We start from the raw sequence: 20,472 nt of genomic DNA, 5'->3' as shown, positions 1-20,472 counted from the left end.
TTTTGGTCGTAATCCAGACACATTTGATATTGTTGGGAATTTACGGTTGTTGCCCCAGTTTAATGAAAAGGACCCGGAGACATTCTTTTCGTTGTTTGAGCGTGTTGCTGACGCTAGGAGTTGGCCTGATTCTGATCGCACTTTGATGTTGCAGTGTGTGCTGACTGGTAAAGCGCAAGAAGCATATTCAGCTCTTAGTGTAGCCGACAGTGTCAGTTATGATAAGGTTAAAACGGCTGTGTTACAGAGTTACGAATTGGTCCCTGAGGCTTACCGCCAACGATTTAGAACTTTAAAAAGGGATGATCAGCAGACTCATGTTGAGTTTGCGCGAATATATCTTCACAGTTTAATCGCTGGTGTTCCGCCTCTGCAGTTATGACTTTCCAAGGGCTGTGTGATCTGATTATGTTAGAACAATTTAAGGACACAATCCCCGATCGTATAGCGACGTACATTAACGAACGAAAAATAAAGACTGTCGCTGAAGCTGCGGTTTTGGCAGATGAATATGTGTTGACTCACACACATTTTTTTGCAGAACCCCGTATTCGGAGTGAGTGGGGGCGTTCGCAGAGATTTGGGCCTCGCTCGCCGAGATACTTCGGTTCCCGGGCAGAGTTTCATTCAACTGGGGTTGAGCCTGATACCCGTGGTAAAACTGACTTTGGTCAAGAGTGTCACTACTGTCGAGAATTAGGTCATTGGAAAAATGAATGTCCGATTCTTAGGTCTAGGGGTAAATTCAGTACAGGTGCTTATGGTAAATTGAGGCCTACAGCGTTAGCAGCGCCTGTTCCACATCCGTTCACTCCTGACGCATTGTCTCATGCCCAGAGCCATGTGAAGGGCTATATTGATCCCGACTATTTACCTTTCGTTACGGAGGGTTTTGTGTCTATGTTAGGAAGTAAGAACCTAGTGCCAGTAAAGATCCTAAGAGACACAGGTGCCTCTGAATCATTTGTGTTGGAATCTGTGTTACCCTTCTCTGCGGAGACTGATTTGGGGAATAGTGTTCTAATTAGGGGAATAGGTTTGAACACTCTGTCAGTTCCATTGCATAAACTGATGTTGGATTGTGGACTGGTGAAAGGTGAGGTTGTTGTGGGGGTGCGTCCTTCATTGCCTATTGAGGGTATTGACGTGATCCTTGGAAATAACTTGGCTGGGGAGCGTGTGTGGCCTATCGTGTTTACAACTTTAGTGGTTTCCACTAAGCCTTCAATTGTAGGGATTCCTGATGAGAGTGCGCAGAATTTCCCAGAGGTGTTTTCTGCGTGTGCAGTGACGCGTTCTATGATCCCTGACGACTTGGTCACGGAACTGGCTAACGAGAATACCATAAAGAAGTCTGTTACTGTTTTCCCTGTTATCCCGTTATCTGTATCTCGCTCCGATTTAATCGAGGCGCAATGGACTGACCCTACATTAGAAGAGTTGCGGGTGACCCTACCTTACCTTGCAGGTGGATGCTAGTCATGTGGGGGCGGGTGCAGTTTTGCTGCAGGCAGATGTGGCTGGGGTTGAGAGGCCTGTTGATTTCTTTTCCAAAGGGTTTGGCCATTATCAGTTGAACTATTCGGTCATTGAAAAAGAGGCATTGGCACTTATATGGGCGCTGCAGCACTTTGAAGTGTATGTCGGGTCGGGTGTGGTGCCTATTGTGGTCTACACTGACCATGGCCCTCTCACCTTTTTGAGGTCCATGAGGTGTCCTAATCAGAGGATGGTGAGATGGTGTTTATTTTTGCAATCCTTCCATCTAGATGTGCGGCACATCCGGGGGACTGATAACGTGATTGCTGATGCGCTCTCTCGTGCGCCCTGTTCATGAATGTTGATGTGACCGACCATTGTTTGATTTTGTCATGTTCTATCTTTCCTGTTTGTCCCCTCCTAGTCTTGTGTTCTTCTTTCCTCTTAAAGGTTGCTTCCTGTGTAAAGGTTGCTGAGGTCTGGAGAGGAGGATGATGGGTGGGGCAAGTGGAGGTGTGAACATGTACAATTTGTCGGTTTGGGACGCAGGGGCTGGTACGTTGGTCCGGGGTCCTTGTTGGTCCCCGGTCTTATGGGGGGACACTTTTCCATATTACATTTATGCATGCAAACACTCACTTACACTACTGATTACTGATTACACACACCATTGTTATTTGATTTAGTTTACTTTAGTTAATAAATATATACTTTGAGTATTCCTTGTCTCCACGTGTCTCCCTTTTGTTACGAACTTGAGCCGGTTCGTGACAAGGGTTATATTTGGTCTCTTTGTTGACTCTCTGATTAATGTCCTCCTTGCCTGGTCCATGAGTTTTGGTGGGCGGCCCTCTCTTGGCAGGTTTGTTGTGGTGCCATATTCTTTCAATTTTTTTATAATGGATTTAATGGTGCTCCATGGGATGTTCAAAGTTTCTGATATTTTTTTATATCCCAACCCTGATCTGTACTTCTCCACAACTTTGTCCCTGACCTGTTTGGAGAGCTCCTTGTTCTTCATGGTGCCGCTTGCTTGGTGGTGCCGCTTGCTTGGTGGTGTTGCAGACTCTGGGGCCTTTCAGAACAGGTGTATGTATACTGAGATCATGTGACAGATCATGTGACACTTAGATTGCACACAGGTGGACTTTATTTAACTAATTATGTGAATTCTGAAGGTAATTGGTTGCACCATATCTTATTTAGGGGCTTCATAGCAAAGGGGGTGAATACATATGCACGCACTACTTTTCCGTGATTTATTTTTTAGACATTTTTGAAAAAAATATATATATCATTTCATTTCACCAATTTGGACTATTTTGTGTATGTCCATTACATGAAATCCAAATAAAAATCAATTTAAATTATAGGTTGTAATGCAACAAATTAGGAAAAACGCCAAGGGGGATGAATACTTTTGCAAGGCACTGTATGTCCCAGGAAATACCACAGTGAAAAAGCTTTAATTCACTACTTTCATTCATCTGCTTGCTCTGCCTTCATATTGTGCATTCGGAAAGTATTCAGACCCCTTGACTTTTTCCACATTTTGTTAGGTTACAGCCTTATTCTAAAATTGATTGAATTGTTTTTTTCCCTCATCAATCTACACACAATACCCCATAATGACAAAGCAAAAACCGTTTTTTTTTAATGTTTGCAAAAACAGAAATATCTCATTTACATAAGTATTCAGACCCTTTACTCAGTACTTTGTTGAAGCACCTTTGGCCTCGAGTTTTCTTGGGTATGACGCTACAAGCTTGGCACATCTGTATTTGGGGAGTTTCTCCCATTCTTCTGTGCAGATCCTCTCAAGCTCTGTCAGGTTGGATGGGGAGCGTCGCTGCACAGCTATTTTCAGGTCTCTCCAGAGATGTTGGAACCGGTTCAAGTCCGGGCTTTGGCTGGGACACTCAAGGACATTCAGAGAGTTGTCCCGAAGCCACTCCTGCGTTGTCTTGGCTGTGGGCTTAGGGTCGTTGTCCTGTTGGAAGGTGAACCTTCGCCCCAGTCTAAGGTCATGAGCACTCTGGAGCAGGTTTTCATCAAGGATCTCTCTATACTTGCTCCGTTCATCTTTCCCTTGATCCTGACTAGTCTCCCAGTCCCTGAATAACATCCCCACTACATGATGCTGCCACAACCATGCTTCACCGTAGAGATGGTGCCAGGTATCCTCCAGACGTGACGCTTGGCATTCAGGCCAAAGAGTTCGATCTTGGTTTCATCAGACCAGATAATCTTGTTTCTCATGGTCTGAGAGTCCTTTAGGTGCCTTTTGGCAAACTTCAAGCGGGCTGTCGTGTCTTTTACTGAGGAGTGGCTTTCTGTCTGGCCGCTCTACCACAAAGTCCTGATTGGTGGAGTGCTGCAGAGATGGTTGTCCTTCTGGAAGGTTCTCCCATTACCACAGAGGAACTCTGGAGCTCTGTCAGAGTGACCATCGGGTTCTTGGTCACCTCCCTGACCAAGGCCCTTCTCCCCCGATTGCTCAGTTTGGCCGGGCGGTTAGTCTTGGTGATACAAAAACCTCTTTCATTTAAGAATGATGGAGGCCGCTGTGTTCTTGGGGACCTTCAATGCTGCAGAAACGTTTTGGTACCCTTCCCCAGATCTGTGCCTCGACACAATCCTGTCCCGGGGCTCTACGGACAATTCCTTCGACCACATGGCTTGGTTTTTGCTCTGACATGCACTGTCAACTGTGGGACCTTATATAGACAGGTGTGTGCCTTTCCAAATCATGTCCAATCACTTGAATTTACCACAGGTGGACTCCAATCAAGATGTAGAAACATCTCAAGGATGATCAATGTGAACAGGATGCACCTGAGCTCAATTTCGAGTTTCATAGCAAAGGATCTGAATACTTACAGTGAGGGGAAAAAGTATTTGATCCCCTGCTGATTTTGTACGCTTGTCCACTGACAAAGACATGATCAGTCTATAATTTTAATGGTAGGTTTTTTTGAACAGTGAGAGACAGAGTAACAACAAAAAAATCCAGAAAAACGCATGTCAAAAATTTTAGTTATAAATTGATTTGCATTTTAATGAGAAATAAGTATTTGACCCCTCTGCAAAACATGACCTAGTACTTGGTGGCAAAACCCTTGTTGGCAATCACAGAGGTCAGACGATTCTTGTAGTTGGCCACCAGGTTTGCACACATCTCAGGAGGGATTTTGTTCCACTCTTTGCAGATCTTCTCCAAGTCATTAAGGTTTCGAGGCTGACGTTTGGCAACTCGAATCTTCAGCTCCCTCCACAGATTTTCTATGGGATTAAGGTCTGGAGATTGGCTAGGCCACTCTAGGACCTTAATGTGCTTCTTCTTGAGCCACTCCTTTGTTGCCTTGGCCGTGTGTTTTGGGTCATTGTCATGCTGGAATACCCATCCACGACCCATTTTCAATGCCCTGGCTGAGGGGAGGTTCTCACCCAGGATTTGACGGTACATGGCCCCGTCCATCGTCCATTTGATGCGGTGAAGTTGTACTGTCCCCTTAGCAGAAAAACACCCCCAAAGCATAATGTTTCCACCTCCATGTTTGACGGTGGTGATGGGGTTCTTGGGGTCATAGGCAGCATTCCTCCTCCTCCAAACACGGCGAGTTGAGTTGATGCCAAAGACCTCAATTTTGGTCTCATCTGACCACAACACTTTCACCCAGTTCTCCTCTGAATCATTCAGATGTTCATTGGCAAACTTCAGACGGGCCTGTATATGTGCTTTCTTGAGCAGGGGGACCTTGCGGGCGCTGCAGGATTTCAGTCCTTCACGGCGTAGTGTGTTACCAATTGTTTTCTTGGTGACTATGGTCCCAGCTGCCTTGAGATCATTGACAAGATCCTCCCATGTAGTTCTGGGCTGATTCCTCACCATTCTCATGATCATTGCAACTCCACGAGGTGAGATCTTGCATGGAGCCCCAGGCTGAGGGAGATTGACAGTTATTTTGTGTTTCTTCCATTTGCGAATAATCGCACCAACTGTTGTCACCTTCTCACCAAGCTGCTTGGCGATGGTCTTGTAGCCCATTCCAGCCTTGTGTAGGTCTACAATCTTGTCCCTGACATCCTTGGAGAGCTCTTTGGTCTTGGGCATGGTGGAGAGTTTGGAATCTGATTGATTGATTGCTTCTGTGGACAGGTGTCTTTTATACAGGTAACAAGCTGAGATTAGGAGCACTCCCTTTAAGAGTGTGCTCCTGATCTCAGCTCGTTACCTGTATAAAAGACACCTGGGAGCCAGAAATCTTTCTGATTGAGAGGGGGTCAAATACTTATTTCCATCATTAAAATGCAAATCAATTTATAACATTTTTGACATGCGTTTTTCTGGATTTTGTTGTTATTCTGTCTCTCACTGTTCAAATAAACCTTCCATTCAAATTATAGACTGATAATTTCTTTGTCAGTGGGCAAACGTACAAAATCAGCAGGGGATCAAATACTTTTTCCCTCACTGTATATTAATAAGGTATTTCTGTTTTTTATTTTTTATAAATTTGCAAAACTTTCTAAAAACCTGTTTTCGCTTTGTCATTATGGGGTATTATGTGTGGATTGATGAGGATTTTTATTGATTTAATCACTTTTAGAATAAGGCTGTAACGTAACAATATGTGGAAAAAGTCAAGGGGTCTGAATACTTTCCGAATGCACTGTACATATATGTATATGTATATATGTACATATACTGTATTTAGCCTCACATTGAAGTGTTTTATCATCTTTAGGACATCCAGGGCGACAAGTAGAACACAAAACAATTTGACATAAACAGTTGGGTTGATGAGTTTTATTGACAAATGTCAATACATTTTTTCCCAAAAAATACATTCATAAGAATGCTTTAAGTACAGGAATTGTTTGCTCAGTGGGGAATGTATATCAAACTAGTCATTGACAACTGTTGGAGTTTGTGACAGCAAGTATGTGAGCTACAGTATTATACAATATGTCCTGGGATTTCCTATGATCTTCTATGTAGAAGAACCCCTTACCATCTAATGACTCTTGCGCAGCTTGTGAGTGTCATAGAGTAAAACATGTGCGTGTTCATGTGAGTCTCAGCTTTTCATAGAGAGGTCATAATAGTTTGTGGACTTTACAGACCTTTTTGTGAGAAAGGTTTTCGGGATACGCCCTTGTCTCACAAACACTGCTTTACCTCAGTACCGTTAATCACACATACTAAAAATTGATGAATCCAATGCAACAAACCAACACAATGTTTAAAAGGGGTTAGAAGTCCAAAACGCGCCAGCGTCACGGTGGGACTGTAAGAGTTGAAGTATTTACTGTTATTACACTAAATCAAGAGACACGGAAGTGTGTTTATTAGTATCAGACTGCTTGGCCTAATGTGAAAACAGATTTCAAAGGGGAAGTAGCAGCCTTCTTTTAATTGTTTGCATCATTTCTAATCCCCTTTTCTTTCTTTTTTTCTCTATACTTTTCCCCCCATACCATCCCTACCCTAATTGGAGTAAACTAATGGACAACAATACTTCTACTGCTACTTACAGCTATTTCACTCACAACTACAGTACCTGTAGTTAAATAATTATACATATATTCCTAATTTCCTCTTTCTTCAAGTACTGTACTGGATTTTCAACCAGGGCGGCCAATCCACCATTCATTCTGATGTTAACTCTAACCCTCCGATGTCCACAGATTAACCCATTTTTCCCAGTATAATGCCATTTTGCTATTTCCTTTTACAATACATCCCTCCATTTTACTGTGATGTCTTACAAGGGTCCTGAACCTCCCTATTTGTAACATTTCTACCGATATTGCCCTAAAAATAAACACTTTATCCAAGAGTATAATGATATTTTCCCATTGACCGATTGTGTTTTTCCAGATCCAGTGTTCAGATTTTCTGTGTTTTTTGCAGGTCCATCTGAATCCTGATTTTATGACATAACAACCATTCCTGAACCGGACTCCAAAAGTGAGCCACCGATGGACAGTACCAGAAAATATGTTCTATGGTTTCTGTTTTCTTGTGGCAGAGTCTGCACAAGGCTGACTGTTCAATGCCCCATATATTGAGCATTCTTTTTGTAACAAGTATCTTATATAATGTAATAGCTTAAATTGAAACGATTGATGTGTAAATTGTTGTTTTGTGTCAGTTCATAGACCTGATGACAAGGTATTGGGCCATCAAAAAGCTGTTCCCAACTGACTTGAATTTGATATGGTATTGCCGTCAAACCTTTTGACTTTAAGTGAAACTGATAAATTTTTCGATTTATAATCATTTTAAGCCATTTATGACAGACAGACAAATTATTTAATTACATTCAGCCTTCTTTATAAAAGTCCACTTTATTTCAGTGGCTTAGTTCTGTTAAACTGGCTCTAATAGACCATGGCTCAAATTGCATAGGCATACTTCCTTTTATATCAGTCTAAATGAAGTCAGTGGAGACAAAGTGAATGGGCAGTAGTAGACATTGCTGCAATAGTAGACATGAGTGTGTGTCCTGGAGGCTAGTGTGACGTCGGTTTCTTCTCTGGTAATAATGGGAGCATGGGAGAGCACGAGCAGAATATTCTGATGACTATCACACACACACACAGCCTCCCCTAAGTGGTACAGCATGGTCATGCCTGATACACATCAATAGCCCAAGGAATTATGTTGTGATACATTTTATAATGTGAATTCCCATTTCTCTGATCCCATTTTCAGTTTCTCCTCACATGTTGAGCCTCAGGGATCAACTCCAAGGCACTTAACACTGATTGCTCCTGTAAATTGCTCTGGAAAAGAGCGTCTGCTAAATGACTAAAATGTAATACCAACACACACATTCTTTCAATTCCACTCAATACAGACAATTCAATTGTGTCACTAATAAAGAATTAAGCCAAGACAACACACAAAGTATTATCAATTAAAATGTTTATTACTTTTTGTTCTTGTAGTAGTTTCAAAGTATATTTTCACATGTAAACTTAATACGCACTGTGTTTAAAAAATCATTTACACTTGCCTATGATTCTCAACTTCTTGGGTAGAGGGAGGGTTCACTCACCCACCTGATGTACCTCACCAAGAATTGTACAGTACATGATCAAACAGAAATGTTTAAAAAAATACACATCTCAGATGTACTCTTTCATACTATTAATAAGACATCAAGTCTCTCAGGGATTTCTCGCTGAGTTCCTATGGCACATCCTTAGTCCCACCTTCGTTCAGGCCTTCAGCGAAAACTATGGAAAAAAAGAGAACTCTTCGCACCATTATGAAACATGACAGTTAGATGTGTAATTGTCAGTGGGCTGGGGTGTGCCGAGACCCACTCCCTGGACAGTAGCCCTTCCCGCAGGGTCATGGGACGGGGTATGGCAGAGGGCATTGGGTTGGAAGTTAGGAAGTCCAGTGTAATGACAGCTTGGGGTGGGTTATGGGGTTCAGGGTCACACCCTTCCTGAACAGCAGCCCCTGTTGTGATAGTAGATACAGAAGAAGGGGGCTACGTTTGGAAGGGTGTTGAGGGGGTCCAGAGTTAACGGACATAGGGGAGGGGTGGTTGGTGCTCGGAGACCCAGTCCTTGACCTCTAGGCCCTCTGTGTGAGCTGGGCTGAGGTGCAATCCGGGGGGAGGAGGGTGGATGGTGGATGCAGTAGGAGTCCTCAGTGCTAGCAGCAGCCTGGCTTGCTCTCAGCAGCCACCGTCTCCTGGTCCAGTTTGATGCGGTCTCTGTTGCTCTCCTCGTACCGCAGGCCCTTGTCGTTCAGCAGGATGTTCTCCACCAGGAACCGAACTGCCTCGTCCACGTTGATGTTGTCCTGGGAAAGGTCAAACAACAACAGGCTTAAAGTCACATCAATTCAACATGAATATAGTTGCTGGGGGATATTAGTTTAGGCAGTTACCTAATGAGGAGCAACATTGGTGAAACAAGTTTGGGCGCATCCATTTGTCACACAGAACAATAGTCTATAAAAAAGATCAACCACAGTATTTCCTCCACCGCTCTCCTCTATGCAAGCACCAGAGGTTGTGTTATCCTCAGCTGTCAACTCAAGAGGACCTTTCCTATAGCCATGGCCCGTGACTAGGCTTCCAACATTGGCAGTCTGGCTAATATTCTTTCATGACTCTGCTAAAGCTCTTTAGTCTACTTCATATAGGCAGCTGAGAGGCATCAAAGAGCGGGCCTTGAAAACAGCAGTCATCCCTCATTTTGTCTTTTCGCACCTCGGCAGACAAATGCATCACAGCATAAAGCTGTCATCCTTCGCTTTGGAGAGGTTATGAATATTAATGTATCTTCTCCAGGCCTCGACTGCTGCTAAGACATTCACAAAGGGACACTTCAGAGAAACAGCCAGGGCACCTTGGGAGCAGTGAAACTCAGGGTGAGTATGACTGGACAACACAAGTGTTTCAAACAGAAATGAGGGGTGAAATATGATGGAGCACGTCATCAAACACAAAGTCCATTATAAATGCAGATGGGATTTCAACTAAACTTATTTTTCCATATATATATATATATATATATACATATATACATATATATATATACACATACATACATATACACAGTGGGGAGAACAAGTATTTGATACACTGCCGATTTTGTAAGTAGGAAAACCTGCAAAGCATGTAGAGGTCTGTAATTTTTATCATAGGTACACTTCAACTGTGAGAGACGGAATCTAAAACAAAAATCCAGAAAATCACATTGTATGATTTTTAAGTAATTAATTTGCATTTTATAGCATGACATAAGTATTTGATACATCAGAAAAGCAGAACTTAATATTTGGTACAGAAACTTTGTTTGCAATTACAGAGATCATACGTTTCCTGTAGGTCTTGACCAGGTTGCACACACTGCAGCAGGGATTTTGGCCCACTCCTCCATACAGACCTTCTCCAGATCCTTCAGGTTTCGGGGCTGTCGCTGGGCAATACGGACTTTCAGCTCCCTCCAAAGATTTTCTATTGGGTTCAGGTCTGGAGACTGGCTAGGCCACTCCAGGACCTTGAGATGCTTCTTACGGAGCCACTCCTTAGTTGCCCTGGCTGTGTGTTTCGGGTCGTTGTCATGCTGGAAGACTCAGCCACGACCCATCTTCAATGCTCTTACGGAGGGAAGGAGGTTGTTGGCCAAGATCTCGCAATACATGGCCCCATCCATCCTCCCCTCAATACGGTGCAGTCGTCCTGTCCCCTTTGCAGAAAAGCATCCCCAAAGAATGATGTTTCCACCTCCATGCTTCACGGTTGGGATGGTGTTCTTGGGGTTGTACTCATCCTTCTTCTTCCTCCAAACACGGCGAGTGGAGTTTAGACCAAAAAGCTCTATTTTTGTCTCATCAGACCACATGACCTTCTCCCATTCCTCCTCTGGATCATCCAGATGGTCATTGGCAAACTTCAGACGGGCCTGGACATAAGCTGGCTTGAGCAGGGGGACCTTGCGTGCGCTGCAGGATTTTAATCCATGACGGCGTAGTGTGTTACTAATGGTTCTCTTTGAGACTGTGGTCCCAGTTCTCTTTAGGTCATTGACCAGGTCCTGCCGTGTAGTTCTGGGCTGATCCGTCACCTTCCTCAGGATCATTGATGCCCCACGAGGTGAGATCTTGCATGGAGCCCCAGACCGAGGGTGATTGACCGTCATCTTGAACTTCTTCCATTTTCTAATAATTGCGCCAACAGTTGTTGCCTTCTCACCAAGCTGCTTGCCTATTGTCCTGTAGCCCATCCCAGCCTTGTGCAGGTCTACAATTTTATCCCTGATGTCCTTACACAGCTCAATGGTCTTGGCCATTGTGGAGAGGTTGGAGTCTGTTTAATTGAGTGTGTGGACAGGTGTCTTTTATACAGGTAACGAGTTCAAACAGGTGCAGTTAATACAGGTAATGAGTGGAGAACAGGAGGGCTTCTTCAAGAAAAACTAACAGGTCTGTGAGAGCCGTAATTCTTACTGGTTGGTAGGTGATCAAATACTTATGTCATGCAATAAAATGCAAATTAATTACTTAAAAATCATACAATGTGATTTTCTGGATTTTTGTTTTAGATTCCGTCTCTCACAGTTGAAGTGTACCTATGATACAAATTACAGACCTCTACATGCTTTGTAAGTAGGACAACCTGCAAAATCGGCAGTGTATCAAATACTTGTTCTCCCCACTGTGTGTGTGTGTGTGTGTGTGTGATATATATATATATATATATATATAGACAGATACACCCTGTGTTTTAATAAAAACAACTACATATGCACTGAGCTTGTCTGATGCTTTATGCACACTGTTTGATTAAATAATTAAGACACACAAATTACTCATTGTTCACAGCACGATGGTCACACTGTGTAAAAAACAATTACAGCAAGTGCATGTGTGACTGGCGCACGTTGTCTCGCTCTCCTCCCAACTGCAGCGAAACGGCACCACAGCACAGCAAGTGTTTATTGCACGTTGTCCGTGCTGAAGCTGCAACATCATTTCAGCCATTTAGTTTCTTACCTGTTTCTGACTGAAAAGTTCTGTTACCGAAATCCCACATTTGTTTAGGAAATCGCATGCATGTGACCAATAGGCTATAGGTCAGGCCCTATCATAATCACATCAATAAATTGGTTATAACAGACTCCGAACACAGTAACACATGATAGTAAAATGGATGCGGAGAACATGAAAAAGAAACTCGAAATGGGCAAATGTTTACTGGTTGCTCAGGAGGGAAAGGGGAAGTCAGATCTGTGGAAGATATTTGACTTAGTTGTGGAAACTACTGGAGATCAAGAAAAAGAAGGGCATAGGAGCAAGCGTTGTGTGAGTATTATGTGTGCCAAACAGTTGTTAGATTACAATATTATAATTTTCTCTGACCATATCGAACAGTGTTAATGACACTAAATAAGTGTACCAGAGAGTCTGTTCCAATGGAAAAACATATATTATAAAGCCTTTATTACAGCTGACAAAAAATTGTTGAATGCATTCGTGAATTGTGGTTTATTTATTGTTTAGGCTAATTATTCAAAGCTCCCTTTGTTATTTAATTTTAAAACTAAAATGCTTGATTGCATTTCAAAGCATGAATATATTGTATGCTGTGTGATGGCATAAACGAATGAATGATTGATTGATTGAAACATTAGCCTATATATTGAAACATAGGCTTAAGTTAGTTACGGTATTAAGACTAAACAGGACGTGCTCTTAGGCCTACAGCTCAATGGTGGTTATACAGTGCCTTCTGAAAGTATTCAGACCCATTGACTTTTTCCGCATTTTGCTACGTTCTAAAATTGATTAAAAAAATAAATAACTCAGTCTACACACAATACCCCATAATGACAAAGCAAAAACAGGTTGTTAGAATTTTTTTAATAAAGAACTGAAATATCACATTTAAATAAGTATTCAGACCCTTTAACTCAGCACCTTTGGCAGCGATTAAATCATCGAGTCTTGTTGGGTATGGCGCTACAAGCTTGGCACACCTGTATTTGGGGATTTTCTCCCATTCTTCTCTGCAGATCCTCTCAAGCTCTGTCAGGTTGGATGGGGAGCATTGCTGCACAGCTATTTTCAGGTCTCTCCTGTTGGAAGGTAAACCTTTGCCCCAGTTTGAGGTCCTGAGCGCTCTGGAGCAGGTTTTCATCAAGGATCTCTCTGTACTTTGCTCCGTTCATCTTTGCCTCGATCCTGACTAGTCTCCCAGTCCCTGCAGCTGACACACATCCCCACAGCATGACGCTGCCACCACCATGCTTCACCGTAGGGATGATGCCAGGTTTCCTCCAGACGTGACGCTTGGCATTCAGGCCAAAGAGTTCAATCTTGGTTTCATCAGACCAGAGAATCATGTCATGTGAGTTTTACTCAGTTTTACTGAGGAGTGGCTTCCGTCTGGCCACTCTACCATAAAGGCCTGATTGGTGGAGTGCTACAGAGATGGTTGTCCTTCTGGAAGGTTCTCCCATCTCTACAGAGGAACTCTTGAGCTCTGTCAGAGTTACCATCGGGTTCTTGGTCACCTCCCTGACCAAGGCCCTTCTCCCCCGATTGCTCAGTTTGGCCGGGCAGTCAGCTCTAGGAAGAGTCTTGATGGTTCCAAACATCTTCCATTTAAGAATGATGGAGGCCACGGTGTTCTTGGGGACCTTCAATGCTGCAGAAATTTTTTGGTACCCACCCCCAGATCTGTGCCTCGACACAATCCTGTCTCGGAGCGCTACGGACAATTCCTTCGACCTCATGGCTTGGTTTTTGCTCTGACATGCACTGTCAACTGTGGGACCTTATATAGACAGGTGTGTTCCTTTCCAAATCATGTCCAATCAATTGAATTTACCACAGGTGGACTCCAATCAACATGTAAAAACATCTCAAGGATGATCAATGGAAACAGGATGCACCTGAGCTCAATTTCGAGTCTCATAGCAAATGGTCTGAATACTTATGTAAATAAGACATTTCTGTTTTGTTTTTTTTCATATACATTTGCTACATTTTCAAAAAACCTGTTTTTGCTTTGTCATTATGGGGTATTGGGTGTAGATTGCTGAGGAAATGTTTTTATTTAATCCATTTTAGAATAAGGCTGTGACGTAACAAAATGTGGAAAAAGTCAAGGGATCTGAATACTTTCCGAAGGCACTGTAAAAGGCTTATATACAAAGCCTACTAATGATAAAGACATTACTTATTATTATAATGATGATCATAATAATATTTTTAATAATAACAATAAGAAGGAGATTAAGAAAAAGGATGGTATAGGAGCGAGAGCTGTGTGCATGTTATGTGTGACAAACAGGTGCTTTTAGATTACAATATTATTTTTCTGCCTGTTTGGAATAGTGTAAACAACACTAAATAAATTATAAGTAATACCAGTCTGTTCTAAGTATTAAAAAAAAAAACTTTATTACAGCATAGCAAAGATTAAAAACAACCGATTCTGTGAAATTAAACAAACACTCAAACAGACAACAGAAGCAAGATCTGTCTTATTTATGTAGATACAGTGGGGGAAAAAAGTATTTAGACAGCCACCAATTGTGCAAGTTCTCCCACTTAAAAAGATGAGAGAGGCCTGTAATTTTCATCATAGGTACACGTCAACTATGACAGACAAATTGAGAATTTTTTTTCCAGAAAATCACATTGTAGGATTTTTAATGAATTTATTTGCAAATTATGGTGGAAAATAAGTATTTGGTCACCTACAAACAAGCAAGACTTCTGGCTCTCACAGACCTGTAACTTCTTCTTTAAGAGGCTCCTCTGTCCTCCACTCGTTACCTGTATTAATGGCACCTGTTTGAACTTCTTATCAGTATAAAAGACACCTGTCCACAACCTCAAACAGTCACACTCCAAACTCCACTATGGCCAAGACCAAAGAGCTGTCAAAGGACACCAGAAACAAAATTGTAGACCTGCACCAGGCTGGGAAGACTGAATCTGCAATAGGTAAGCAGCTTGGTTTGAAGAAATCAACTGTGGGAGCAATTATTAGGAAATGGAAGACATACAAGACCACTGATAATCTCCCTCGATCTGGGGCTTCACGCAAGATCTCACCCCGTGGGGTCAAAATGATCACAAGAACGGTGAGCAAAAATCCCAGAACCACACGGGGGGACCTAGTGAATGACCAGCAGAGAGCTGGGACCAAAGTAACAAAGCCTATCATCAGTAACACACTACGCCGCCAGGGACTCAAATCCTGCAGTGCCAGACGTGTCCCCCTGCTTAAGCCAGTACATGTCCAGGCCCGTCTGAAGTTTGCTAGAGTGCATTTGGATGATCCAGAAGAGGATTGGGAGAATGTCATATGGTCAGATGAAACCAAAATATAACTTTTTTGGTAATAACTCAACTCGTCGTGTTTGGAGGACAAAGAATGCTGAGTTGCATCCAAAGAACACCATACCTACTGTGAAGCATGGGGGTGGAAACATCATGCTTTGGGGCTGTTTATCTGCAAAGGGACCAGGACGACTGATCCGTGTAAAGGAAAGAATGAATGGGGCCATGTATCGTGAGATTTTGAGTGAAAACCTCCTTCCATCAGCAAGGGCATTGAAGATGAAACGTGGCTGGGTCTTTCAGCATGACAATGATCCCAAACACACCGCCCGGGCAACGAAGGAGTGAGAAGCATTTCAAGGTCCTGGAGTGGCCTAGCCAGTCTCCAGATCTCAACCCCATAGAAAATCTTTGGAGGGAGTTGAAAGTCTGTGTTGCCCAGCAACAGCCCCACAACATCACTGCTCTAGTGGAGATCTGCATGGAGGAATGGGCCAAAATACCAGCAACATTGTGTGAAAACCTTGTGAAGACTTACAGAAAACATTTGACCTGTGTCATTACCAACAAAGGGTATATAACAAAGTATTGAGAAACTTTTGTTATTGACCAAATACTTATTTTCCACCATAATTTGCAAATAAATTCATTAAAAATCCTACAATGTGATTTTCTGGATTTTTTTTTCTCAATTTGTCTGTCATAGTTGACGTGTACCTATGATGAAAATTACAGGCCTCTCTCATCTTTTTAAGTGGGAGGACTTGCACAATTGGTGGCTGACTAAATACTTTTTTCCCCCACTGTATATATATGGATGATTTATAAAGCCAGGCACATTTAATAGTTAGGCTATTGATTATAGACCTAATTAAGTTGGGGTTTCCCCTCTCCTCAATTTTCTTAGACAATTAGGCTTAGGCAAGGACTGTTTCCTCGTTTCTGCCACTGCTGCCTCCGCCACATTGTTCTCAATCCCAATATGCTGGTTAACTTTGCTATTATGCACATATCTACATAGGGAAAGGCGCCAATTCTACGGCGCACTGAAGATTATGTTTCAGAACCGCGACAGCGACCATATCCAATGCAGGAGAAAGCGCATTTGTTATAAAATAATATTAGATTTACTAGTGTTGGACCATTACTTTTACATAATATAACCATAAACAATTTCCGTATCACGTCTTATTAGAGTGATGGACTGTGGTATCCCTGTGGTCTCTGCAATGGATTAGTCCACTCAGACATGAGCGAATCAGACAGGTGTCTGGTGCACCATGAAGAAAAATTATAATAATTGTGAATACTCGACTAAAGAAATCTCGGTCGACCAACAGCCTATCGACCAAACAATCAATCAGTCGACTAAATGGGGTCAGCTCTAGTGCATATGTATTGTAATACATATTCCTGTGGTGTCTCCACATGTCTCTCTATGAAACAGAACTGCCACTTAAACGAGATCCAGCTCAGTGATCCCTAACATAGCCACAGGAAGTAGGGGTGCTGCAGCACCCTTTTTTTACTATTCTGAATAAATAATCACAGAAGTAGTTCACTGGGCCTTTAATAGTCCTGTATTAGTGGACCGATACAGCCGTCTGCAGCGCAGGCAAATCCCCCCGTTGAATAAAAACAATCGCAGCACCCCCACCCCCAAACTACTTCCTGTGTCTATGATCCCTAATATTATAAATGTCATTCTGAATTTCTCGCCAAACAACCTCCAATAAAAGCTCAAAACTGTTCAATAAAATTGCCTGTAAACAAAGCAGAGTGTTTTCAGATTAGGATAAGCATTCAACTGAAGGCATTTAACATATCTTGGAATGGCAATGAAGACAGCAGCCATTATCATTGTGATTGTGACTCTGGCTGGAATTGCTTGGCTAGCATGCTTCTGTCTTTCCTAACTAATACTGCTCTGAGTGACACAGTGGGGTACGCTTGTGTTTTCACACTCTGCTAATTTCAACAGCACAATGACCCACAGCACAAATAATTTGATTTGTCAGCACGAGGAGTACTGCTACCTAATGTTCTGATTCAACTCCCCCAAGTCAGGCCTTTACACTTTTATTACATTACCTTTTTATGCTATTCTTGCCCTTGTTTTGTTTTCCAGTCATTAATCTATTCAGTGTTTGACGTAGCGCAAAAAAATGACCAGAAAAACAGAAATGTAACGTGTGTGAAATGTCATTTAAGCCACGGTGAATCAACCATGCAACTACAGACCTGAAAGCACCGGTTTATCCTTGATACGCTGAGGTATGTCAGCCATCTTAAACATGTGGCTTAAAATGGGCAACTTCATGCTACTCTGAACTGATCCGAGTAATAGAGTAAAAAGGTTTGTCATTGTTTGTTGACAATCCAAGTGTTTTTTTATTTACTGAAAAGCAACCTGTAAAACATTAGGAAACAACCTCACAAACAAAAACCTACATTTACCTTCAGTTCAAGCTGATAGAAAAGCCTAATGCACACACTAGCTATACTATTATTTGTAGTATGGCTGTAGCTAAGGCTTTATGATTAGGGGAGAGCTAATAGCAAAACACTGTTGTAGTCTTATGGTGTAGGCCTAGCGTATTTGTGTGTGTGTGTCTCTCTCTCTCACCATGGCTGAGGTCTCGAACCAGCCCAGGAAGCCAGTCTCTTTACAGAAGTTGTCCATGAGGGAAGTGTTGTTGAAGCTCTCTTTCTTCTGGTCACACTTATTGGCAAGCAGCACCGAGGGTATAGGGCTCCCATTGGCCAGTTTCACCTTGCTGTCCAAGTCGTGCTTCCATTTGGACACGGCCTCAAAAGTGGAGCCCCTCGTCACGTCAAACACCACGAATGCCCCCACCGCCTCCTTGTAATACACCCGCGTCATGTTCCCAAATCGCTCCTGACCTGCATGGGGGACATAAAACGAATGTGATCAGTAACTCAATGGTACAGTACACAATGCAACCTAGTAGGCCTAGTAGTATCTATGGAGTTCATAAACATAAGGCTTTTGGTTGAAATGCTCAATGAGGGACACAATGTAGATGTTCAGTTACAGCCCAAAAAGTGGACATCAGCAAGGGTACAAGGAAAAACAAGACATCTTGATGTACAAAACGTCGAAGTAGGCCTATAGGAGAGGGGTGACAGCAAGTAAGCCTTTGAGTGTTGCTAATGGGACATCAAAGCAGGGCATGTTCCCTCCGTACTCACACAGACAGATCTGTGAGAGGACATTCCACCGGCCCGATTAGCCAGCGCAGTGAGCACACCACAACAAGGACAGCTTCTGAGATTACTCCACTAAATAACTCACCAGACTCACATTTGAGACATTTAAAGGTGCCAGTTTGGGGAGAATTAGCCCAGTTTACAAAGAATGTGTTAATAATTTAGACATGGATATCAAACTGATTGAGGGTTCTCCACAGCGTTTGACAAAGGAAGGCAAAAGTCTCAAGTCAAAGAGAAGTCTTAATACAGCATTTAGAGTGTAAGAGTGGTATTTTTCCCTTCATTGTGGTTCCCCTTCCCCACCAAATATGATGAAAACGGATCTTGACCCACTTTTTCTCATTTGTCATGACTCTAATCCAAAGAGACAGCCAAGAAAGAAATCTGCCTCCTCGATAATGAACCCATTCTCTCTAGAAATCTTGAGTGATGCTTTGAAGTCAAAGCAAGGGGAATTACCACTGGGATCTGGGGTGCCACTATCAACCAAAAATGTTGTTACAAAATTGGTAACGGAATTCCCCCCCACCCCAAAAAAACGACCAGAATTTTGGCTATTTAATTGGCTACAATGGGAAATCAGTCACAAACCACAGTTGGGTTCACAAGTTTGGACAGCACAGTACAGTAGAGTCCAGTACAGAAAAGTAGAGTATAGTTCAGTACAGTACAGCACAGTGAAGAAACGTAGAGTATAGTTCAGTACTGTAATGTACAGTAGAGTTCTGTACAGTACACTATAATACACTATAATGTACTCCACTGTACTCTACCGTTCTGTGCTCTACTGAGCTCTAATGTGCTGTACTTTGATGCCCAAAATACAGTATGGCCCACGAAAAATGTACGCACTCACTAATTGTAAGTAGCTCTTGATAAGAGCGTCTGTTAAATGCCTAAAATGTATGATAGGTTCAGATTTGGTCCGGTCCAACCAAATTTAGTCTTGTTTGGGGTCAGAGCTCATTAAAATAATAGCCTGTGTGTAGAATAATAGACTAACATAGAATAATACCCAAATATGCAAAGGAGGTTATTGCATATTTATACCTTTGTGTACCTATTTAGGTTACATCCCCATGAAGAGAATTACTTTCATATTCATGTCTGTGTAGTACAGATCAGGGACCCATGATGAAATTCCATTACCGCAATTCTGTTACCGGGTGTAAATCCACTTCACTTACTGTAGTTCAATAACCAAAATAGATTTTTTCAAAGTCAATGTGTCATATCATAGCGGAGCCCCCATTCTTTCTGCATACATCGTTGAATCTTAATGCGGAAAACGTGACACATAAAAAAAACTGAGGGAGATGTTACCAAAATCCTATTACCAAACTTTGCATCTGCACAGTTCTTCCAATAGATGTGTTTTCGTAAAATGTTCTGTGTAAATTGTTAAAAGTAGAGTAGTCCTTGTGCATATAGTTGTATGGTTTGTTAAACTTTGAAATCAATGGTTTTTGTTTGGCATATATTTTAATTGAGAAATCTGAGACTTTACCGTTGAATTGCCCTTTATATAGTGAATGTGCCCACTCTGGTCTTGGCACATGCACTGTAGCCAACAGCTCGCAGATACAGTGCGGGTATAGCCTACATGATGTCAAATGGCAGCCAAGCATCAAGTCACCTAAATAAGACCCTCGATATTAAATGAAAAGGAGCATCAAGCTCATCATTGTGCACTTTCACCCCCCTGTGATGTTCATAACAATTAATTTTAATCTGTAGCCTAATAAAACTGCATGCTTTCCCGAGTCGTAGTGGGAGGACCACACAACATATGATCGTGTGACTCCAAGTTTACTTCGATATGATGGTTACTATATCAATGTTCGCATAAAGGCGTTTCCACCACCATTTATCGCAAAATTAATTTTACTGACACCAAAACATCCCACTATCTAATGTATTTTTATTTGTGG

At 42.2% G+C, this 20,472-nt stretch overlaps 1 protein-coding gene across 1 annotated transcript in view; it reads right to left on the bottom strand.

Annotated features, from left to right (window-relative positions):
• Positions 1-8,396: 8,396 nt before the first annotated feature.
• LOC121552283 (ras-related protein Rab-32) overlaps positions 8,397-20,472 on the bottom strand; it is a 28,533-nt gene continuing 16,457 nt past the window's right edge. Inside the window, exons 2-3 of the mRNA XM_041865080.2 lie at positions 17,934-18,211; positions 8,397-9,307 (exon numbers count right to left, since the gene is read on the bottom strand). Coding sequence (XP_041721014.1) covers positions 9,158-9,307; positions 17,934-18,211 — 428 coding nt within the window. The 3' untranslated portion in view covers positions 8,397-9,157. The remainder of the gene's footprint in view (positions 9,308-17,933; positions 18,212-20,472) is intronic.

This window comes from Coregonus clupeaformis, chromosome 36, assembly GCF_020615455.1.
Source record: "Coregonus clupeaformis isolate EN_2021a chromosome 36, ASM2061545v1, whole genome shotgun sequence".
Lineage (NCBI taxonomy): Eukaryota > Metazoa > Chordata > Actinopteri > Salmoniformes > Salmonidae > Coregonus > Coregonus clupeaformis.
This window is presented reverse-complemented; position numbering and strand designations above follow the sequence as displayed.